Source organism: Cimex lectularius, unplaced genomic scaffold (assembly GCF_000648675.2).
Source record: "Cimex lectularius strain Harlan isolate CLEC.00 unplaced genomic scaffold, Clec_2.1 scaffold77, whole genome shotgun sequence".
Classification (NCBI taxonomy): domain Eukaryota; kingdom Metazoa; phylum Arthropoda; class Insecta; order Hemiptera; family Cimicidae; genus Cimex; species Cimex lectularius.
Window position 1 is genome coordinate 546,763 of NW_019392836.1, and position 19,574 is coordinate 566,336.

Below are 19,574 nucleotides of genomic sequence, written 5' to 3' on the forward strand. Positions count from 1 at the left end.
TACAGAGGGCTTGGGGTCATGTGAGAAATTTGATTGCGTATGTTGAAAAGAGGATGGATGAGTGCGTTAATTTGTGTTAGAAAATGTTGGAGACCAGGCGGCATACCTACTGTTGTTGTGTTAGTAGCTTCCTCAGCCCGCTGATTATCTGTTGGTCTTCTTTGAGTCCTCACCCATGTTGGCGGTGGTAGGGCTTCGCTCTTCTTGTGAACAAGCGACGGGAAATTAGTGTCGTCTAGTTGGGGTGGTTTAGATGTACTATTGTTCTTCCTTCCTTGTTGTCCTTGTTCCGTGTTCCTTGTTGTGCGTTTTGCCTGTAGGTCTTTGAAGGCATTGCACCTTCTGTAGTTCGCAGGGTGATCACCTCCGCAGTTTGCACATGTTGCTTTGGTATCTCTGCTTTTTCCGCAAGACCCAGATTCGTGTTGGTCTCCACATGGAACGCACCGATGCTGATACCTACAATAAGATTTGGTGTGTCCGATGCCTTGGCACCGTGTGCAATGGCACGATTTGGTCTCCGCCTGAAAGGCTCTTCAATTTTTATTTTAGTGTACAATAGCGTCGAGATATCATAGATTTTTTCATTGTATTGGGTTGTCCGGAAAATAATGCAGGATTTTAAGTTTTCATTTAAAAAAATCTATATAAAATATTCTGTTTACGTTTACAGGATTACTCATTTGTATGAATGTCAACACTTATTAATCCTCTTCCAAATGATATTGTTTGTTTACCTCTGTAGCATTCCGCTACTTGGAAATAATTCAATCATCCTTATAATGTCAAAGCGAGAATTTCGTACGATTTTCTTTTACGAGTTTAAACTCGGCCGAAGCGGAGCCCAAACGGCTAGAAACATTAACCAAGTCTGGGGCGAGGGTTGTGTTAATGAGTGTACTGTGCAAAGGTGGTTTAAAAAATTTCGGGAGGGAGATTTCAGCCTTGAAGATGAAGAAGGTCGTGGAAGGCCTTCCTCTCTTAATGATGATGTTCTGCGATCAGTGGTGGAAGAAAACCCCAAAACAACTGTTCGAGAACTTGCTGACCACCTCAAGGCGATTGGAAAAGTGAAAAAACTCGAAAATTGGGTTCCACACTCATTAAACGATCGCCAAAAAAATCAGCGCTTTGATGTTTGTGCATCACTTCTTTGTCGAAACAAAAATGACCCATTTCTGGCCAGAATTGTTACATGTGACGAAAAGTGGATTCTCTACGATAACACTAGACGTTCTGGACAGTGGCTCGACAAAGGAGAAGCTCCAATACATTTTCCAAAGCCCCCAACTCATCAAAAAAAGGTAATGGTTACGGTATGGTGGGCTTCATTTGGTTTAATACACTACAGCTTCTTAAATCCTGGCGAAACCATCAATGCTGAATCATACTGTAACCAAATTAATACCATGCATCAGAAATTGGCAGTAATGAAGCCCTCTTTGGTCAATCGGAAAGGGCCCATTTTGTTGCATGACAACGCTCGACCACATGTGTCACGTGTAACGTCACAAAAATTATTGGAGCTTGGCTATGAAACTTTGCCTCACCCACCCTACTCTCCGGACCTCTCGCCTACTGACTACCATTTTTTTAGACACCTGGACCACTACTTACAACACATAATATTCAAAAATCAAACGGAACTGGAAAATGCATTTATTGACTTTATCAATTCTAAAAATTCTGAATTCTACTCAGACGGAATTAATAAGTTACCAACACGTTGGGAGAAATGTATTGAGAGTATGGGAAATTATTTTGATTAAAGAACATTGCTTTAAAGTAACTAGTTTCTTTTTTTTTGTTTAATACCAAAATCCTGCATTATTTTCCGGACAACCCAATATGTATTTCGGTTCTATGTCTACAAAAAAACATGTTCAATGGTAGTTTAAACCGTGATAGAGCGTTAATGCAATTAACTACTTGGTATCCTTTGTTACTTAATTCTTCAACTATTATTCCTGTGGGGGTAGAGAAATGCAGACCTTTTAATACAATTCTGTAATTTTTTTCTTCTTGATACGTATGAAATTCAGTTTGAGTTTTTTCCAAAAATTGTATAAATTTTCTGTATGTATGTGGTTTGTTTGCGAGTAGTTTTAACGAATTGTTAGTTTTTTATGATGAAGGAATTGACGCCTCCTATGTTTTCTAAAATTTTTGTTAGTGAATGAGCATCCACTACGTTTTTAATGTAAATCGGTGGAGGTTTCGATTCTTTTGTTTCTGTACTATTTTTATTTGAGGTTTCTGTGTCAGAAAATATTTGATATTGATTGCTTGTAGGGATTGGAGTACTCACAGTAGTTTGGATACGCGGCACTTTCCTCGGGTCCCTGTTAGCAATTTGTGGACCAGGTCGCTTTCTTCCAAAAACTTAGTGCCACTCATCTGTAAGATCTTGTTCGTTTAAGGGACTAACCTCAAAATCCGTTTCTTGATGTTCTTCATCCATTCTTGAATCGCATTGAACAGAGAAACTCAGAAGGTCCAGAGAGTTTAAAAGCAAAGTTCGCAATTATATTAATTTCAAAGTTCCAAAGCCATAAACGGCCAGAAACTTATAGAAAAACAAATTTTTTGCAAGCTGTTTTACACTACGTGTGAACGAGTCTCTATAGCTAACATCTGTATGTAATCACTAATTTAAAATTATTTTCTTACAATATTTATTAGGTTAATATTTAATTGTGTTGTAATTCATGTTTTTCGCACGAGCGGCATTAAGGCCAGCTTCTCATTGGAACGTAGCGTTGGTGTTGGATCGGCGGGTTCACATGTTGAGAGACGTGTTTGTAACGCCTTCAAACTGGAGACGACGTTATAGCTCGAAATCCGGAAAGGCTGTGAGTAAGAACTATCTTTTGAAAAAGTAAATAAACGTACCTAACCCACCGTTATTTTTTTGTTATTTTTCTTAATATAAGAGTATGGAGCCGAAGATCGTGGGTTATGGCTCGTGATACTAGCTTTTTCATCTCAACCAAGATATCATATACCGTACCAAGATAAAAAGTATAATTAATATCTATGAGGTTTCGTGGTCCGATTGATCAAATGAATTATTTTCAATTAATTAATCTTTAATTAAGGTTTTGGTTGAGACAAAAAAGTCAGTTTCTCGAGCGGGATTCGAACCCACGATCTTCGGCTAAATACGCCGCTGCTCTACCACTTGAGCTACCGTGACCGCTGAGACACCAACCTCCCATCTCAACCCCACCTTTTGAATTTTCCCTCGTTTTTGCAAGTTTTCAAATGTGAAATCTATTTGATTCTTGGCGACAAATGAAATGGCCACGGAGAGCTTTAGTGAACCTCGTAGATGTAATATGTAAAATGAAGTACACTTCACTAACTTCTATTTAACCGAAGATCGTGGGTTCGAATCCCGCTCGTGATACTGACTTTTTTGTCTCAACCAAAACCTTAATTAATTGAAAAGTATAATTAATTTAAAAAATTACTATGTCAATTATGTCTGACTGTTTACTTGAGTTTACATCCAAATTGCGTAAAAGAGACAATTTGAACTTTATTTTCCAAGTCCTATTTTTTCATGGCTTTTGTAATATAATAAACAACAATTGTTTCCTATCAATAGAAGAGATTTTCAAGTCGAAGGGTACCCAAATACTTTTGATGACAGTAACCTTATATTATAAATCTGGGGTTTGTATCCGAAGAGACGGCCCTTTCGGCTAATCCATTATTCTTGTGGTCGCGGCCCCTTTGAAAATCCTTTAACTCACCTTCCGCCTTTCTATACCTGGAATAACAGTTTTATCTTCAAAGGACGATACCCTAAATCCGTCTCATGGTGGGGGAAAGGGCTTGACTTGCTTTTAAGGGGAAAAGGGACACCTCTCCTCGAGAGCTTTCTAGTCGTATCCTCGATATGCGTTCGTTCGTCTTACTTTTGACCGTTGCGCTGGTAACTGCAAGACCCAAAAATTGGTACAAGATGGTACGTAGAAGTTTATTATACACATTTTTGTTTGATTTTGTAATAATTGAATTTAGTAAATGTTTAAAATGTTGAAGTTGTTTTACTTGCATATAGTTAAAAAAATTGAACAATCGTGTGTTTTGTTTGTTAGTTTGCTAGATGTATCTAATAATGTTGAAATAGATACTGGAAAAAATTGGCATGAGGTGGAAATGGTATGAAATTGTAATGAGTCTAATATGAATATAATAATACATTTTGTAGAAGTTTTGATTGTAATTAAGCATAATCAGTTAATTCGAGAATTTCTATATTAGCATGGTTACATTCACATTTTGTATTTCCCAAACTCATACTCATTTTTCTAACTTGTATGATCATTTTCATTAATTATTAATCACTTAATGTCTATATACAAACAAAACATGTTAAAAATTATCTGGTAACTTTTCAAACTTTTTATCTGTATTTACAAATATTAAAAATCTGAATTTTTTAAACTATCAAATCGTTTTTTCATTATAAGTACAGAGAAATAATACGTTTTTAAAAGTTATCTGTTTCCGTTCAAACTTTTCCTCAGTACATACGACAAACAAAACACTTTGTTTACTTCCCTACTTTTTCTCTGTATTTACCAATTTTAAAAACTTTCATAGTTGCTTTTTTTGTTAGCTGTGACGGTCTTGATAATCCTTTGTACATACGGACAGTTTTTGGTAAGTTAACTGTTTACTTTCCATTTTTTTCTGTATAACCAGAGAAAAGGTAACGATCACTGCTAAAAAAAACATCCACGACCTTTTTACTATGTGTTTATACAGATGACAAATTGGTTGACATTTTGTTCGTTACAGAGAAGCAAGGCGGCTAGAAAAACAACCATGAATTTTTTTATGTTTTATACACAGAGAAAAATTTGACAGCCAACATATAAGTTTTAAGAAGTTACATACACAGTACAATTGATCATCTTAGCTAAAAACAAACAAACAACCCTTTTTAAAATTATCTGTTTATTTTTAAACTTTCAAACTTTCTTTGAATATAGTTATGGTTGTTGTATATATTTTAGGATCTACTTTATAACCTAGGATCTTTTTAAATGTTATCCTCTGTAGTGGATTTTACATAAATTAGTTATTACATTTAATATTTTTAAAAAAGGCAAATTTTGACTCAGTGACCACCGAAAATTTAAGAGCTTAAGGGGGCGAAATGGCTAAAGAACCAGCGACACTAAACGATAATCATTAATTACATTCGGTCATAGCCCCCGGACCCGAAGATCACTAATGATCCGATAACTGGCATTAGTCCAGAAATTCTAAAATAATCTGATCCTCTCATAATCAATAAAAGCGGATTAATCATTGTGTGTGTTTCCATTAGGAAGATTGACTTCACAGTTTTATACTAATTCTTTAAGATTTTCTGTCTTCTAGATGTTAGAAAATCCGATCCTCTATTCGAGGGAATCAGAGGACCATCAAAACGAGGCCAAATGGTGCCTGGAACGTTACGGAAACAGGCTGAAATGGACAAAAGACGAATCTGTTCTGGATTTCGGCTGCGGGACTGGAGACGTCTCCGTCAAAATTCTCTTTCCTTATATCAAAGACAAAATATCATCTATGGTAAATTTTTATTTTCAAACATCATCGCAATAATTCTTTCAGGTTTCAATTTTTGATAGTAATAAATTAAATCTATTGCAGCTGTGTGTTGACATGGACCCAAAAATGATCACTTTTGCGAAAAAACAGTTCAAAGAGCCGAAGGTAAAGTTTGAAGTCTTCGACGTCGGCCAGGCTGAGAACATCTCGAAAATAAGCCCCGTAGATAAAATATTTTCTTTTTTTGCTCTGCAATGGGTTGGAGATAGAAGGTAAATTTATTAATTATAATTATTTGAAAATTTTGATTTGGTCTGTTAGTGTGAGGTAAAATGTTTAGATAGCAAATTCTGGTTTGAATAAAACTTGAGACCTTTTCTTTGCATGTTAACAGTTCATAGGTCCAATCACGTACGAGGTTTGTCGGGTTCGAGAAAGCCTGGAGGAATTTTTATTTTTGTTTATTTATTTGAAAAGTGAACTTGGGGATTGGTTTTGACCTTGGTTTTACAACTGCAAACTAAGGTCATAAAGGACACCATGGCAATGAAAAGGCGGATGGCCTGGCCAAAGAATACTGCATTTGTCGGGCCACAACCTGTATTACCTCAATCTATGAGCTCAGCGAAGGAGAGTAACTGGGGCATGAAACAATTCCGTAGGGAGAGGAATTTATACTACGGACACAGGCAAGAAAGAGTGAAAGAGTTCGTTAAGGTGATCTAACCAACATAATCGAAATGGCTATTCTCTATCTCAAGGAAGGGAATTAGGAGGCTGATAGGTATCCTGACGGGCCACTGCCCACTGAGAAGACACCTCTCCGTAATGGGTATTCTACCAGATCCCTTTTGCCGTTTTAGCGAAATAAAAGAAGAAACGGCAAGGCACTACCTCGCGGAGTGTGTTAGGTATGCTAGGTCTAAATTTGAAATCTTTGAAGGANAAAGTTGCAGGATGAAGAGGAGTTTTTAGAGTGAGCAGCAGTGTAAAGTGGAGTAGTGAAAGTATATTTTCTTGAGGACCACCAGTGTTTATAGGATAAATATATATAAGAAAACCTTGGGCTACGTGGTAATAGGTGGGAGTGTTCAAATATCCACAGCTCCACAGCAGGCCTAAGTGCAATACTCGATTAAATCCTTGTGATATATTCGAAAATTCCATACCCATCCCTGACCATAACAACTTTAAAAAAATTAATACCCTGGGGTCATTGATGACGATAGCTTTAGTGTCCAAGTGGATCGAAGTCACGATAGCTCAAGTGGAAGAGCTGCAGCGTATTTAGCCGAAGGTCGTGGGTTCGAATCCCGCTTCTGTCGCTGACTTTTTATCTCAACCAAAACCTTAATTAATTGAAAATAATTTATTTGGTCAAGCGTTGGTTACCTAATAAATTGTAACAAGCAAAATGAAGTATACTCCACTAAAGCTCTCCGTGCCCATTTCATTTGTCGCCGAGAATCAAATAGATTACACGACATCTGAATAATGGCAAAAAAGGAGGGAAAATCAAAAGGTGGGGTTGAGATGGGAAGTTAGTATCCGAGTGGATCGAAATCACGACAGCTCAAGTGGTAGAGCTGCGGCGTATTTAGCGAAGGTCGTGGGTTCGAATCCTGGTTGTGACACTGACTTTTTTTATCTCAACCAAAACCGTAATTAATTGAAAATACTTTTCAATGTTTCTGCTGTTTCATGGCAAAGCCTCCAAGTTTTTGATTTTGATTTTCATTTAAAGTTTTAAACTGGCAGTGGCCAGTATAATAGTTTTCTTAATTCTTGCCTGTTGGGAAAGAGGTCGATTTTGGTTTTCTTGGTCAGAGCATTGAGAAATTTTGCTGGGTTTGCAACTAGTGAATTCATCCAGTAATTTCTTTATTCATTCATGTGGTCAAGAAAGCGTCAAGTTTGCTCCGTGGAAAAGATGAGAGCGGTACGGTTTAAAATTGTAAATCCGGAGTACATCCTAATTTTGTATTTTGAAAACGTAAAACCCTTCGAACATTTCGGAAAGAGGAATGCGAGTTTTCCCGAACATTCAGTAAAATGTGTGGTCTTAGTGACCGTTAGGCAATGATTATTGTTTGAGCCCTGAAGATGATATCAATAAAGATCGAAACGTTGGCACGATAAAGAAAATGTTTTTCTGAAACCTGCATCACACCAGACCGCATCTCTCGATTTCCGAATAATATAGTAAAATAATAGAGTGGGCAAGTGTTAAAAACATTAGCTACTCGTCGAAATTACGCTACTGGTTTCTCATTTATAATTTTTGTCAAAGTTTGTCTTGTTTTTGACCAATTTAAAATCCGATTGCACCATTGTTTTCATTGTACAAATTATTTTTTTAAATGACGTGTCAGGATGTATAGGGTAGTATTTGAAATTTTGAAGTTAAACTGGGCTGGTGGTACCCTGTACAATTTTTTTCCAAAAAAGGTAAACATTTTAAGCCAGTCTAAAAAATATTAAACTTTTTTTGTAGCGTAATTGATTCAAGAGAAATTCCCGAGCTATCTTAAAAGGACACCCAGTAATAATTGTTCGATTTTTTCCAGCACTTTGGGAGCTAATATATATCAGCTTCTTAAGCCAGGTGGGCAGACTTTTCTCCTTCTTGTGGCCAAAAACGGCCTCTACTTCGTATGGGACGAGGTGGCCAAAACGGCCAAATGGCGACCATATCTAACCGTGAGTTCCAAAATCTTACAAATCTTTGAATTATATTCCAATTTAAAAATTTTATTATTTCAGGACGAAATCGAACATCTGAACGAGTACGCTTACAGCGACGACCCGCTCAGCCTTTTCACAGAGGCCTTGAGAAATGCCGGCGTCAAAATTGAATTCGCCGAACAAATCCAAAGGGAAAACGTTTTCAAATCGAGAAAACTAACTGACGAACTTATGAGTAAGTAATAATAAATACATCCTCTTAATTATAAAATATTGACAGGAAAAATAAACTTTAGCTTATTACAACGAAATTTGAACAAATTTAGTTGATAAAAAAGATTGTCTAGTTTATAAACCCATGGGTATTGCAATGACTGCTGGCTCATGAAACTCGATTGCCAAAGGGGTCTGGAGTTTGATCAATAATAAAATTTAATTAACCAATTGAACTAGCTTTATTGAACTTATACTTTTATTACAATGTTGGCAAACTAATGCCAAGCAACAAGTGACGCCTTAAGTCACTCCGTTGTTTTCCCTCCACTGACTTTTTCCTGGAGTAATACTAGTACTGTGCACGGGAAATTTAAATCTAATCTTTGTTACACTACACCACTACAGGTCAACTATTACAAAGGCGGCAATAATTACTGAGTTCCTATTTATGCTGACTACAACATTCCTTTATTTCCGAACGATTGCACATTTTAAAAATTGCCTATCCATATTGTTTATAAATAATGAAAGTTTTCTGAAATGGCATACTAAAAACATTTTTGACAGTATAAAGTCTGTGCATGTTAGACACTTCAGTCTGTGATAGTTGCACAGGATTGATAAACTATATTTTTTCCAGTTCAAAAAATCAGGACTGTCGATCCTTACGTGTCCAAGATCCCACACGAGCTGAGGGCCGACTACCTGCAGGACGTGTTGACCCTCACGAAAAAAATGGTCTCGCCCAAAGGCGCCACGGACTACACGGGTTTGATCGTTATCGCCTCACGCCCCAAATGACATGGAGTGATTACAACTAGATTATTTATTTATTCTCTCCCTTCTTTTACCCATAATTGCCTTTTTTACACCTTTGTAGATTACATTGAAATAAATAGCTTCTTAACAACTTACCTTGATTGAAAACCCAGTGGCTAACATGAAAATAAAATTAATAATGTATGATAAAAAAAACGGATAGTAATAACAGAATGAACAGCATGTAGTAAGAGAGAGAGAAAGAGAGAGAGAGAGAGAGAGAGAGAGAGAGAGAGAGAGAGAGAGAGAGATGTGACGTAGGTTAAACCTAAATATAACATTTTTCAATTAATTAATATTTATGAACGTAATTGATTGAGATAAAAAAGTCAGTGTCACGAGCCGGATTCGAACCAACGACCTTCGGCTAATTCGACTAAATACGCCGCTGCTCTACCACTTGAGCTATTGTGACTTCGGTCCGCTCGGACACTAACTTCCTATCTCAACCTCACCTCTCGAAAATGGACTTAAATATAACGTGTATTCATTAGTGACCAGTTGTTTCATAATTTTTTGAAGTCGTGAGGATCGGTGAGGAATGAGGTAGTTTAGAAAAACACCTTTTTCTTTTTTTTGCGGACGTTTCGACCTTTATTCAGGTTATCTTCAGAGACTGGGGAAATTACAAACACATCTTTTTTTTTTTTTAGCTAATCCACGAGGTCGTGTCTTACACAGTGTCCTCTCCGCCCAACGCCTCAACTTCATATCTCCTCCTGATCCTACATATTGGCCCACTGCTACTAACAAACGCCCAGATCTCCTAGACTTCTTCATTACATCCCAACTCTCTTCACTTCACCACCATGTTTGTACATTGAATGATCTCTCATCGGATCATAGTCCTGTTCTATTAACTATCGACACCTATCCCATTCCAACTGCCCCTACAGCTACATTAATACACGGTCCAGTAGACTGGAAACAATTTGGAATACATTTGGAACAGAAAATAAATCTCAAAACCCCCCTTAAAACACACCACGAAATAGACACTGCAATCGAAAAATTCACATTATCAATAACTGAATCGATCAGTGATTCAACAATTCACACACATCCACAAAACACATATTCTCAGCACATTAACGTACCGCTTTATATTCGCTACCTTATACGATCAAAAAGACAAGCTCGTAAAGAATGGCAAAGAACACGTTACCCTTCAGATAAACGAAAACTGAATAAACTAACACATCAGCTGACTACGGAATTGCAAGCATATCGCTCCGACCGATTCAGACGATTTACTGAATCACTAACAACAGAAAACAAATCTCTCTGGGCGGCAGCTAAAAATCTTCTATCTTACCACAAACACATCTTAATTGAAAAAAAATGCTGTACAGATGATTGTTTGGAGATCATGAGATCCGGTCTGGTGTGACGTAGGATTATTCTTTCTTATTTCATAGATAGATAGAAAGAGAGCGAGGTACAATCATCAGGGATAAACAAAAAGAATCGACGACAACAAAAAAGAACAAAACTGATTACAGATATTAAGAATATTAATGAATAAGTGTTGAATTTTCTTCAAATGAAATATACCTTTGACTGTAATATCAAAGTGTAGAGATTAGTGACCGTTAATGGATAGTTATTCAGATATCGTGAGATGCGGTCGGGTGTGATGTAGGTTTCAGAAAAACATTTTCTTTATCGTGCCAACGTTTCGATCTTTTATTGAGATCATCTTCAGGGCTCAAAGTGTTTGTCTTCTGTGTAATTGTGCCATCCTTGCGTGTCGTGTTGAGAGTGAGTCAAATAGCAAGTTGCTTAGTTTTAAATTTTATTGACTGATAATATTTTCTGTAATTTATTCCTCAATACTGTTGCATTATACATGGTCCAACTTTTGACTGTAGAGTACAGCAAGCCGTTTGTTTTTATACTCCATTTATAAGGGTTTTTATGCGGAAGCCATTTAGAATTTTTATCACGGACGGACAGACATCGGTAGAGAGGTCCGGCCGTGGGACAATAGCTATCTGAAATATAAAATAAAGTGTCCCCGTTGCCTCTCCCCGCCTCCGCGATTGTATTCAAGATGTGAATTTTTATTAAGTGGCCGTTTGGAAATTTAAAGGAGGCGGGGCAGGAGATAAGAAAGGAAGAAGGAGCTGCGGGGCGCCGCCTGCGCCGTGCCCTTTTCCTAATATTCTTCCGATATCTCTTACGAGCAGAAGATAATGCCGTCATTAATTTATAATCACTGGTATCGCCTCCCGTGAACCGATTTTAATATTAAACTCCTATAAATATAAAAGGGGCGGAGATAAATCAGAATTTTCTCTCTGTCGGAATGAGGGTGTCCTATCGAGGGTGACTCTTCGATAAGGGAAAAGGTTCATTAGGGCCCTGGCGGAATTAATATCTATCTGAATGAGGAAAAGGGCTTAAGAACGGGCCGGTTAGTATGCAAGGCTGGCAGGCTCTTCTTGGGGAAGATAACGCACCGACTCACGTGTGCAGAACGGCGCACTCACACCACCTCAATATGTTAGCGACAAACGTATGAGGCACTACGTATTGCGAATTTACCCGCAGTAAATATGTATATTGCCAGTCTGACAGATTTTGTATCTCGAACATTAAGACTGTACTGTATATTTCACGTCTGCGACCAATGACTTCTCGCAAATGACATCAAGCCAATACTGTTGGGTTGTTTCACATGAATTGTCCCTTCCAAGGTAAAGATTTTTTAGTTAAATTACTATATAAAAACAAAGCCATTTTATTCTAAGTATTTACCTTCCTACACGTTTTTCCCTACGCGTGACGAACTTTTTTATACCGGAACTGAAGAATTCTGAACTTTGAAATTAAACAAAATCTGAAAACGCTGTGTGGACTTGAACATCTTTTTCAAAAATTTTTCCTTTGACGAAGTTCTCTAAATTTCTAAATAGGTAAAATCTGTTGGAAACAAATCTGGAGGATACGGTAGATGCTGAAGAACTTCGCAGTCAAGCTCTTTCCATTTTTTACGGTATGTTTTGAAACATTATGCCTGGCGTTGTCACGGAGGTATAGGACCTTTCCGATTTACCAATACATGTTGTTTTTTGAGTAATTTTTTATGCATTTCGTCAATTTCCTTGCAGTATGATTTGCCTCACTTCTAGGTAAAAATTAGTAGTGAATACTTCCGGCCATACGGTCACCGTCAATTTTAATATTTTCTCATCATGTTCAGTGGTGGTAATCATAAGTCTGTACTGTACATTACACGTCAGCGACTAATGACTTCGCACAAATCAAATCAAGCCGGGTTGTTTCACATTAATTTTCCGTTGCAAGGTAAAGATTTTTTAGTAAAATTACTATACAAAAACAAAACCATTTTATTCTAAGTATTTACCTTCATTTCCTACATGTTTTTCCCAATGCGTGACGAACTTTTCTATACCGGAACTGAAGAATTCTGAGCTTTAAAATTAAACAAAATCTGAAAACGCTTTGCGGACTTGAACATCTTTTTCAAAAATTTTTCCTTTGAAGAGTTGTCTAAATTCCTAAACAGGCGAAAAGTCTGGAGAATAAGGTGGATGCTGGAGAACTTCGCAGTCAAATTATTACAATTTGTTTACGGTATATTTTGAAACATGATGCCTGGCGTTGAAGCGGAGGAGTTTAGGACCTTTCCGATTTACCAATGCAAGTTGTTTGTTTGAGTAATTTTTTATGCATTTCGTCAATTTCCTTGCAGTATGATTTAGAGGTAATAATCTTACCTCTAGGTAAAAAGGAGTAGTGTATACTAGCCATACGGTCACCATCAATTGTAATATTTTCTCATCATGTCCAGTGGCGGTAATCATATATATTACCACCACTGAACATGAGACAATTTTCAAATTGAATTTAATGTGTGGTGTTTAGTGACCGTTGTCAATGATTATTCGGAGATCGTGAGATGCGCTCTGGTGTGATGTAGGTTTTAGAAAAACATTTTCTTTATCGGGCCAACGTTTCGATCTTTATTGAGATCATCTTCAGAGCTCAAAGTGTTTTCTGCGTAATTGTACCATTCTTGTGTGTCGTGTTGAGAGCGCCAGTGTGTGGGTAAAAGAAACATTTTAAACATAGAAATCACCACGAGCATTAAAAACATTAAGACATTAACACAAAAATTACACCAATTAAAACTCAGTGCCGCCAACATAATACCCACAAACATTTAAAAAAAATTACGAACATCAAAAAGATGCATACAATTTCCACTTTGACCAAATACACCATAAAACTGAACAACTTAATTAACAAATAAACACCTGTTAGCACAAACAAATGGCTTCTAAACCTAAAAAACTAACAGTCCTCCAGAAATCCAAAACTTTCTATCATTTGGTCTAAAACATTCTGTTCCTTACAACAAAACAGATTTCCCAAAGTTAAATAATTTCAGATGTAGACCATGCAATCCAAAAGTCCACAAAAATAGAAGAAGAAAAAGACATTACTCAACATAGCTCAAAATGCATTAACACAATAACAACTCACTTACAACACCTCACTACAAATCAACACAACATATCTCAACAAACATACACCAAAACCATATAATTTCTCAAAAATAATCCTGACATACTCACTCATTCTTTCTGCTGATAAAACAAAACAAACAGTAACAATCAGCAGAAAAGAGTACAAGGAAACAATTAACAAAATTATCAAAGACACAAACACATACAGCAAAATCAAATCAGACCCTACCCCTTCTCTCAGGGCACTCCCAACACGACGCACAAGAATGACATTACGCAGAAATCAAACACTTTGAGCCCTGAAGATGATCTCAATAAAGATCGAAACGTAGCACGATAAAGAAAATGTTTTTCTAAAACCTACGTCACACCAGACCGCATCTCAACATGTACAATGGTGGTAATCATATAATCATATATTATATATNTATATAATTACCACTACTGAACATGATGAGAAGCCGAAAGGTGTCCGATAAATTTGAGAAAGTGATCGAAACCTATAAAAAAAAATAACATACTGGTCAAATATAAATATACGCACATAAAAATGTCGTGAACTTTAATAACAGGCCGACGAAAAGAGCCCATAATTGTTTTAAATATTTTCATGTTGGTAACACCTCCCCTTCTCTTCCATGCGAGGAAGCTTTCTAAATTCAAAAACAGAGAATTCGTAGTGATAAGATAGGAAAGTAAAACACCACTAGTGGTTTTGAGCACGTAGAAGGCGGAGAAATAAACACATCTAAAAGGGTTGTAATTAGCCCCGGTTTCTTGATTCCCTAAGGAGGCCGGGGATCACGTTTTTGTTTTATCGCCCCAAGAGTGTCGGAGAATATAAAACGTGACTATACAAGTAACGACACCTTGAGACTCGAAAAGCCTAACTGAAATTATCTCTAAGACTGTTATCCATGTTACGCCTTCAATTAGCATAACAGAAGTGGAGATACTTGCCCGCCTCTTTACAACTTCAACATTAACTATATTCTCTCTCCACTTGCTTTATTGCTCCGATCTAAACTAAAACGGAGCCGCGTCTTCTGAATAATAATTTCGTGCAGTAACCGTATATTATAATATCATCGAACTTTACTAAATGATCTTTATAATGTTGTTTTGATTTACAACTCTCTACAAGATTCTTAGGCCAAGCTACACTCTCTTTTCTTCATAGGACAACGTTTTCATCTTTCAACCTTTTATAAGCCCAAATATAATTATCCTATGTCGTACAAATAACGATTAGTTTACCAATATAGAGATAAACGAATTAATTATATAATTTTCACCTAGAAAAATCTGCATTTATCTCCTTTCGTTGATTGTTTATTTGTCATATATTACGCTTTTTCCGACGGATTATACACATATTTTTTTTAAATTTTAAATGAATTTTGAGATAATCAAGGTCGAGTAAATTCCTGCTGCTGAAGATGACGGTAGATACTAAAATGTCGTGGCTTCCCCCTTCACTGCAGCCTTCTTGCTTATTGTACTTGCCTAGTTCCTTAGTTGCAATCGACTCTATCCTTCTCTTAAGATGTACTTTGTTATAATGTTGTTGCTGCAATTTCTTTCCTACGAGTTTTCTTTGTAACATTGAGAGGTTGCTGCACATTCGAAGATGATATGGGTATGGTTAGGGTGGATATGGGTGGCTTATTTCTTCCTACTCATTGTTTAACCTAAGAATGGGGTCATCATTGAATATGTAGATATTTTCTCAGACTCCACTGACGTGTATGTAGTCCATTTACTTCTCTGAGGTTTTGCCCTTTCTAGCGGTAGTAAGTTTGCCAGCCTTGGTGAGTGATATTTTTGCCTAAGTTCACTGTGTCTAGCGTCCCTATTGTTTTTACACTTCTCTCTCTCTCACTATCTCCTCCCCCTCTCTCTTTTTTCCCCGGGACCTGGTCACCGACGCCCCCATTTTTAATTTTTATAATCGACTTCTCTTCTTGTCTTTTTTTAGATCCATTCTGTAATGGAGGATTCTGTATTTGTTTTTTGTTTTCCCAAGTACACTTTCAGCACTTAAATATGGTCTTGCAGATCCTCGTCTGATCAGTGTGTCTACTTTTTTCGTTACTCAATATTCCTTTGTGTTTATTTGGAGATCGTGAGATGCGGTCTGATGTGACGTAGGTTTCAGATAAACATTTTCTTTATCGTGCCAACGTTTCGATCTTTATTGAGCCCTGAAGATGATCTCAATAAAGATCGAAACGTTGGCACGATAAAGAAAATGTTTTTCTGAAACCTACATCACACGAGACCGCATCTCATGATCTCCAAATAATCATTATCTAACGGTCACTAAACACCACACATTTCTTTGTGTCCTGGCACCCAAGATATTATCAGGTTGTTGTGTTTCTCCAAGTTTTGCAGCATGACTAGTTTTGATGTGTTTTTTTACAAGTTAATGCTTTATTAGCTGCTTGGCTATCCGATCTTAAGAGGCTTTTTTGCCAGCGTAACCTCTTTTAACGGTTTACTAGAGCACAAGCATTGATGGCATTTCTGCTTGAAAGACGGAAATGTACTTCCCTAATGAGTTTGATTTCTCTCTGAGTTTTTGTTATTCCAAGAATAGGTTCAGGGCCTAGATATATGGTCTGGCAGATCCTCTTCCGGTCAGTCTGCATGCCTATTCGTTACTCAAAATTCTTTTGTACCCTGCCAGTCTTGTGAGGGTTATTGCCTAAGTTTACTGTGTCTAGCGCCCCTAGAGTTTATCTGTTTGTCTTTTTTGTAGATCCAGTCTGTGATGAAGGATTCTTTATTTGTTTTCGTTATTGTTATCCCAAGTACACTTTCGGGACTTATCTGGAAGTCTTGCTGATCCCCCTCTGATCTATTTTTTCATTACTCAAAATTCCTTTGTATCCTGGCACTCAAGGTATCATCAGGTTGTTGTGTTACCCTAGGTTTTGAAGATTTTGGATGCAATCGCTGACTAATTTTGATGCGTTCTTTTTACATGCTAATGCTTCAATACCTCTTTGGCTATCTGATCTTACGATGATTTGTTTTTTAAGAGTAACCCCTTTGTTTCTAAGGCATAAGCGTACTGGTGGCATGTATTTATGCTTGAAAGAGGGAGGCGTATTTCCCTAATGAGTTTGATATTTACGGGCTAGAAGATTAATGTTTTATTGATACCAGCAGAATTTGGACAACATTGACCCCTGTTATATCCAACAATCATTTATGATAGAAAATAAAGCAAAATAAGGACGTACAAGGGAAATAGTGGAGAGATATTGAAAGAGGAAGATAAATGGAGAAAAAAATGATAGTAGTGGAAAAACTCACCTAAACCGAACGTAGGACCAAAAAAACACTCCCAAAAATTAAATAAAATATTCATAAATGTCGACCGTCTTTAGAAATGCAAGCCAAAGAAAATAGACATTTTGAACATTTGATTTAGTTTTTGAAAGCTTTTTCTAATTTCTTATGTTTCTTAAGAGTCTTTTTGTATCCTATGTATTACTCTCGTTATTTTTTAATAGAGCTATTAGCTGAAAAATCAGACCTATTAACAATCAAACGTTAATTGTACAATGATGATAATAACTGACTTGTTAGAAATTAATTACATTATTTAAATTAAAATGTTTTGCAGGAAGGCTTAACGTACCCGTTGGGTCTCGCAGACGACCCCTTACCTCTTTCATACTGTTCTCAATTTAAAAAATCATGGGCTGTGCAGGGATTCGAACCTCTTTATGGGTTATAATGTCATCCAATTCTAAACATTATTGACATAGAAATAAATAAAATGAATTCAGCTTTCGAAATTGTTATTCGGAGATCGTGAGATGCGGTCTGGTGAGACGTAGGTTTTAGAAAAACATTTTCTTTATCGTGCCAACGTTTCGATCTTTATTGAGATCATCTCCAGGGCTCAAATTGTTTGTTTTCTGCGTAATTGTACAATTCTTGTGTGTCGTGTTGAGAGTACCCTTTTTTGCTCGTGGTGATTTCTATGTTTAAAATGTTTCTTTTGAAATGTATTGTGGCCTTATGTATGTCGTTAATTCTGGTGTTGGGTTGTGTTAGTGTGGCATTTGTGAAGTTAAATTTGTTTTTGATGTGAATAGGAAATACCTTGTGTTGGTCTGGATTTCAACACAAATGTTTTCTGATTGATAGCTGATGCGAGTTTCTTCTCATTCTTGGCGATATCCTTCAAAATACGTTTTGCTTGGTGTCCATATGTATTTGATATTTGTTCATAGAATCACGTGTTTCGAGTAGAAATGTCTGGTGTTTAGTGACCGTTAGTTAGTCATTATTTGAAGATCGTGAACGTTTCGATCTTTATTGTGATCATCTTCAGGGCTCAAAGTGTTTGTTTTCTGCGTAATTGTGCCATTCTTGTGTGTCGTGTTGAGAGTGCCCTCTTGGGGGGTTTACGCTCTATGATTCGTCAGGTTCAAAACTATTTGAAACTACCTACTACTAGCTACAGACTAACTAAACTACTAATGTGAAATAAAGTTAAATTTAGAGCAAATCCAGATGAGTTACCAATATTTAAGAGGAACACTAGATATTAAAGAAAATACACCCCGGCTAATTTTTTAAAATTTTCTGTTATAAAATGTCATATTTAAGAGCTTTATAGGGTGCTTAAACTTTGAACTGTTTCATTCACTCAAAACGTGTTCATTCACTCAATCTGACATTTTTAACGTAAAATTAATTCAAAAAAGGTTTCTTCACAATTTCAATTTCACTAACTGAATTAAGATTGTGTAAACTCTTCTTCAATTTTTTCTCCCATCTAAAGTGCCTGAATATAACATTAAGGATAAATGAAGTGATTAGTGTTACAGAGGGCTAAAGAAAAATTAATCTAAATGTTTTTTGAAGCCGATATATTGGAATGAAGTGGTCAGACGGCAGGTCCTTGCGAGCGAGGGTCAATGATATATGTAATTTTATCTTTTTTTTCCCAGCCATTTCTAAATTGAAGGGGTTCTAAAAGGAAAAAATTATACCGCTTCCTGAAGGGTTTTAATTTTCACGTACGCTTTAAATCAAAAGGGGTACACACTATGATTCAATAGCTTTGTTTTTGTATTTTTTTGCTCCGAGTTTTTTTTTTCTTGTTTCACATGGATTGATGTGTGTTGTTCGCAAGGCCTTGATGTCGGTATAGCTCAATCTGGGCGAATGCGGCCCCGATATATTAGCGCTGGGACCTCGCAAAACTAATCTGCTAAAAGGTGTTTTTTTTTTTTTACAACTGGCGCACCCTCACTCATTCGCTCTCTTTCTCTTCCTCAGAGTCGTCCGACTGTGGGCTTATTGGTGTGGATGTCAACACAATCGTAGAAAGGGGTGAGAAAAAAATCATTCACCCATAAAATCTGATGTCCAGTGTGCTGACAGCAGACCGACAGACGGAATTTCAGAAAGGCAACACTGGCTTTGTCTACCAGTTGAGAAAGTCTTGTTGCCGTCATATGACTGATATATATGTGGTCCGATTGTATCCGATCAGCCAGGCCTGTCCTCACCCGTTCAGGGTCCATTTACACTGCCTGCAATGCGATATCGCATGAGTAGAAACAGAAATCTCAAAGAAAGAAGCTGCCATTGACTTTCCATGGATCAGTGTGCGACCTGTTTGTATTACGAGCAAGCAGTTAAGCTCCAGTCGCAAATCACTTTACATTTCATGGGATGAGCTTTTTTGAGCTTTTTCACCTCAAAATGGACGCCGAAACAATAATTTTTACTGTTTGTGACCACCTGGATCCCTGT

At 36.9% G+C, this 19,574-nt stretch overlaps 1 protein-coding gene across 2 annotated transcripts; it reads left to right on the forward strand.

Moving 5' to 3' along the window:
• Positions 1-1,813: 1,813 nt before the first annotated feature.
• On the forward strand, positions 1,814-9,382 carry LOC106669599 (juvenile hormone acid O-methyltransferase-like). Of its 2 annotated transcripts, none has more exons than XM_014399179.2 (6): positions 1,814-2,852; positions 5,401-5,592; positions 5,674-5,843; positions 8,139-8,271; positions 8,335-8,491; positions 9,113-9,382. In XM_014399179.2, the coding sequence occupies exons 1-6, from the start codon at positions 2,709-2,711 to the stop codon at positions 9,271-9,273; spliced, it is 957 nt and encodes a 318-aa protein (XP_014254665.1). In that variant the 5' UTR covers positions 1,814-2,708; the 3' UTR covers positions 9,274-9,382. The 2 variants fall into 2 exon arrangements, with proteins under 2 accessions (XP_014254665.1, XP_014254666.1); XM_014399180.2 differs by lacking the exon at positions 1,814-2,852 and adding an exon at positions 3,617-3,973.
• Positions 9,383-19,574: the final 10,192 nt, after the last annotated feature.

Excerpts from the sequence above, each read along its gene's own strand:
- LOC106669599 (XM_014399179.2), top strand. The coding sequence starts at position 2,709 with ATGTTTTTCGCACGAGCGGCATTAAGGCCAGCTTCTCATTGGAACGTA. Across the intron at positions 5,593-5,673 it reads AAGACAAAATATCATCTATG|CTGTGTGTTGACATGGACCC; the intron begins GTAAATTTTTAT and ends AATCTATTGCAG. Across the intron at positions 8,272-8,334 it reads AATGGCGACCATATCTAACC|GACGAAATCGAACATCTGAA; the intron begins GTGAGTTCCAAA and ends TTATTATTTCAG.